Source organism: Acyrthosiphon pisum, chromosome X (assembly GCF_005508785.2).
Source record: "Acyrthosiphon pisum isolate AL4f chromosome X, pea_aphid_22Mar2018_4r6ur, whole genome shotgun sequence".
Lineage (NCBI taxonomy): Eukaryota > Metazoa > Arthropoda > Insecta > Hemiptera > Aphididae > Acyrthosiphon > Acyrthosiphon pisum.
This window is the reverse complement of record NC_042493.1, coordinates 74,796,820-74,801,122: the sequence shown is the minus strand read 5'-3', so window position 1 is coordinate 74,801,122 and position 4,303 is coordinate 74,796,820. Positions and strand designations below refer to the sequence as shown.

Below are 4,303 nucleotides of genomic sequence, written 5' to 3'. Positions count from 1 at the left end.
AAAAAAAATTGTGCCAATGTATTTTTAATATTTTCAACTGATATTGTAACAATATATCAGGAGCTTTGTATTAAATTTATACACTTTTTGGCCCAACAGATAAAACTTTATTGATATTCATAGAAAAAAAACTAAAAAAATTTAAAACTGAAAATGTCCGTAAACAGCTCAAAAAGAGTCAAAATATTTTCAAAATTGTATCCAATAGAAAATTTTACTACAGACAGTTGTCACTACTGAGAGCGCTATATGTCCTATAGAGGCCTATAATTGAAAAGTATTGTACGTTAAATGCATAGAAAATTGAAAATATATTATGATTTAAGGAATAAAATTCAAAATGTCATAGGTTAGTACATTTATGTTCTAAATTATTTGTATGCGAGTATTTAAATGTTTCCTTCTTTAAAAATATATTTATTAATATTATTAAATACTGTCATGTTTAAATTTCCTATTACAAATAAATATATGTAAAATGTAAGAGTATTACACTTAATTATCATACATAATGCTTTTAAAGTGTTGCAATTAACAAATAATTATTATTAATTATTACTTAATATATTGATTTTAAATACAATTCATAATATCTTGATGTTGAGATTAATACTAGTATTCATATTACCTATGTGCTACCAAAATGCATATATTTTTAATACCTTTTTATAAGCATTTATTACTTGGTTGTACCTATCACCATTGATTTTATAATCTATTCATTGTATTTATAGTATATTACCAGCTTAATAACCCAATATTGCCCAGGAAAAAAATTGTGATTAATTAACTCCTTTTGGATGCAATTCGCCCTGCATAGGTATGGAAGCAAAATCATATTATATTTTAATTTTTAGCCATCCCGCGTGGCGTTGCCCATGAGTTTCGCGTATAGTTATGAGAACAGTATATTATCAGGTAGGGAATCTACCTGCGGTACATTGCGGACACAGTGAGATGAGAGATAAAATATAGCCTATATATTAGTACAGCTTTGTAGTTGAAAAAAAAATTGTATACAGTGTACCTAAAATATGATTGAACTCATAATTGATCATCCCGGATTTTTAGGAGTATTTATATTATATTAATATATTTTAGGGGGTTATTTTATTGTTTAAAATATAATTGGATTATTGGTGTACGCGCGATGCATAAGATTATTTTTATCGATAAACTTCTCGGAACAATTCTTATTCTTGACCTTCGGATAAAAAAGATTGGTTGCAGATAGCTGGAAACCCGCAGGCCGCTGTATATACGTAATTGCAACGTAACAGGCCATTATTTATAATAATTGATAACTCCTTTGTTTATTAAGTTAGAGAATCTATCAAATGCCATAAACCTTCTCCGAAATGGGCTCTTCAATTTTAAAAAAAAACCGTAACAATCGGTTCAGTAGTTTCCGAGAACATATCACTCAAAGGTTTTCATTTTCACATTTATATATATAGATAAAATCAATGCTATTACATATATATTATTATATATAAACCGAGATCCTGGGGATAGAAACATATTTATATGCTAAATGATTGATTGATTTATATGGTCATCCTAGATCAGTGCTTATTTTCTTTAGACTAAGCTTTTATGAAAAAAGTTTAAAGAGTTAAATTTTAATACTATTATTAATATTTTTCAATAGTTTATTAAAACATTGATTTACTATACATTTTAATAATTCATCTGTGTGAAATAGTACATGTAATTTTAGAATATACCCAATTTAGAAAAAAAAATTAATAATTTCGATTAAGGGGGCCTTGACAATTTTACATTAACTTTAGGGAGCCTCGTGACAAAAAAATTTGAGAAGCACTTTACTAGATTAAACTGTAGAATATCTAAATTTATATATAACTAATTTGGTATCTAAGGTATATTATTTTTAAGTTACAACAAAAATACATGATTGATTTAGCCAAAAATTAGTTTCGACTAAAAATTTCTGTTTTTCCAGTTACTTTGTGAAAGTAACTAATCTATTTTCAATTTTGTTTCTGTTATGGTAATATCCCTGTATTCATATTATATTAAGTATAGCTTTTATAAATAACAATATTATATACAATAAATAATCTACTCTTTAATCAATTTGATGAACTCTATGTAGTTCATTTTTAATAAGAATTTTACTATCACTGTATTTTTTATACTTTGTATTTATTTATTATAATATTCTTTTTGATTTTTGTATATTTTTATTTTATTTAGAAAAATATGATTATGTTGGACGTCTATTGAAGCCTGGAGAATCTCACAGTTACTATACTGACGAAGAAGAAACCCCTACCAATAAACTCCATCTAGAAAATCCAAAACAGTGTGAATCTGAAAAACCTAAAAACTATGCCGGAGGAGATTCTACAAATATAAATGAATTACCAAAAACTGAAACCAAAGATAACAATAAGGAAACTGTCGACAACAATAGCATTGGTAGTCTATCTTCAGATAGTAATGATGAGAAACCTGAGGCCACTAAAATATTGAATAACCCAACCAAACAAGATGAAATTGATACCTTAGAAAAATAGTACAAATTATTTAAATAATCATCGGTATTTATTTTCAACTATGGGGGACTTTGAACGGTTACATCCGTTACGGTGATGGGATTCATTATATACTGTAAGGGTGTTAAAAGTTTTTTGTTTTTGTACTTAATAATATGACTGAAATCAACAATTTTAATTCTTTTTTTTCTCTGGATCTTCATTATTTGAACAAAATTGAAGATAAAAATATCTATTCATGTTCAAAATAATCAGTGTTAGTATTTAAAAATTTTGAATGAAGAATAATCTGGTTTTGTTCCTTTATTCAATTTTTGTTGAATACAATTGAAGGAATTACATTTTTATTTTTTATAACTAAATAATAAGTATAATTAATATTGTAGTCGTTTCTATCTTTTAGTGTTACCTGATTAATTCAAAATGTACCATTATGTTACAGGGAACACAAAATATTTTTTTTCTAAGAACCTAGGAACTAGGTTTAACTACATTAAATTTAATGCCAGAATTATTTTGATAGTAAATATTTTTTAAATTTTGCTAATTTACACATGGTATAATTGTACAGCCTGCACTTATTTTTTGTCTTACTTATATAGCTTATATAAAAACTATTACTGCCCATAATGGTGTAATAATATTTTAATATATAAAAGTAACCATTCCTTGAAACACTGTTGACAAAAGTAGATACCTACATAATTTTTGTTTTTTTTATAATAATTATGTTACCTTAATCCTAATGGAATTTTCTTATATGCATTCTTATGTTTTTGGTGTGTTTTAATTGATAAAATAATAATTATATATATATATATATATTTACGTATTCTTACTATTTTCCTAATAAGTAAACACTTCAGCAATGTTAAAATTATTGTTTGTTACACAATATAAAGGTTTCTTACCAATAAATACTTCATTTGTTTTTTTATATACCAATTAATTTCTTTATTTAAGTTTCAAATGATTATATAATCCAATTACAATGCATTTAAACAATAATTTTGTATCATTTTCACACAAATATTTTTTTTTTTTTTATTGAACAAAACTTTATATTTACAATCTGTATTTATGTGTAGTACAATAAGTAAATGGGTTGTGGTTGATTAGCGGGAGGGGGAAGTCACCCAGTGGTGTCACCCCGTAAACAAATATTAAAATTAAATAAACACATTTTTATTTTAATAGGTAATGTCATGATATTAGTTGTATTGATAGGTAAAACATAATTTGGTTTTTGTGAAAACATAAATTGACCCAGTTTTATACTTGGTGACACTAAAATTAAGAAAACTTAGTTTACAACAATCTATATCATCATTTAAAGTTTAAAAAAAAATGGAATGTCATTTGTTTTTCTATTCGATAAACTAATAATATTAAATATATTTAATATTGGCTGATAATGAGAATACAACTCATGAGTAATGTTACATTTGAGGGCCACATAATGTAAAGTATACAATTATGGATAATATCTTTACATTCAATTTAATATTTTAAGCATGGAAACCAAACAATACGGTGTGTTCAATTTTAAAGGTAACAGTAAATACTTCGATCACGTGACATTAAATTTGATTCGGGGTTTTTATATTGCCTATACGACTTATAAATACATCTGTTTTTGATAAATTCTAATTTTTAATTATTTTTATCAGCGCATGTGCAGTAAAATAAAAAAATTTTAAATAGGAACCACTATTTTAAAGACCGGATTTTGATTGCTTTATTTTTTCTGAACAACTTTGATCTTTACAGTTTGTTGATAT

The 4,303-nt window shown here is 25.3% G+C and overlaps 1 protein-coding gene across 2 annotated transcripts in view; it reads left to right on the top strand.

The window, feature by feature from the left end:
- MSBP (membrane steroid binding protein) overlaps positions 1–3,447 on the top strand; it is a 9,777-nt gene extending 6,330 nt beyond the window's left edge. Inside the window, exon 4 of one of the 2 annotated variants that reach the window (XM_029489798.1) lies at positions 2,221–3,447. In XM_029489798.1, the coding sequence (XP_029345658.1) occupies positions 2,221–2,543 (323 nt within the window). In that variant the 3' untranslated portion in view covers positions 2,544–3,447. The remainder of the gene's footprint in view (positions 1–2,220) is intronic. The other variant, NM_001168673.1, reaches the window with a different exon arrangement.
- Positions 3,448–4,303: the final 856 nt, after the last annotated feature.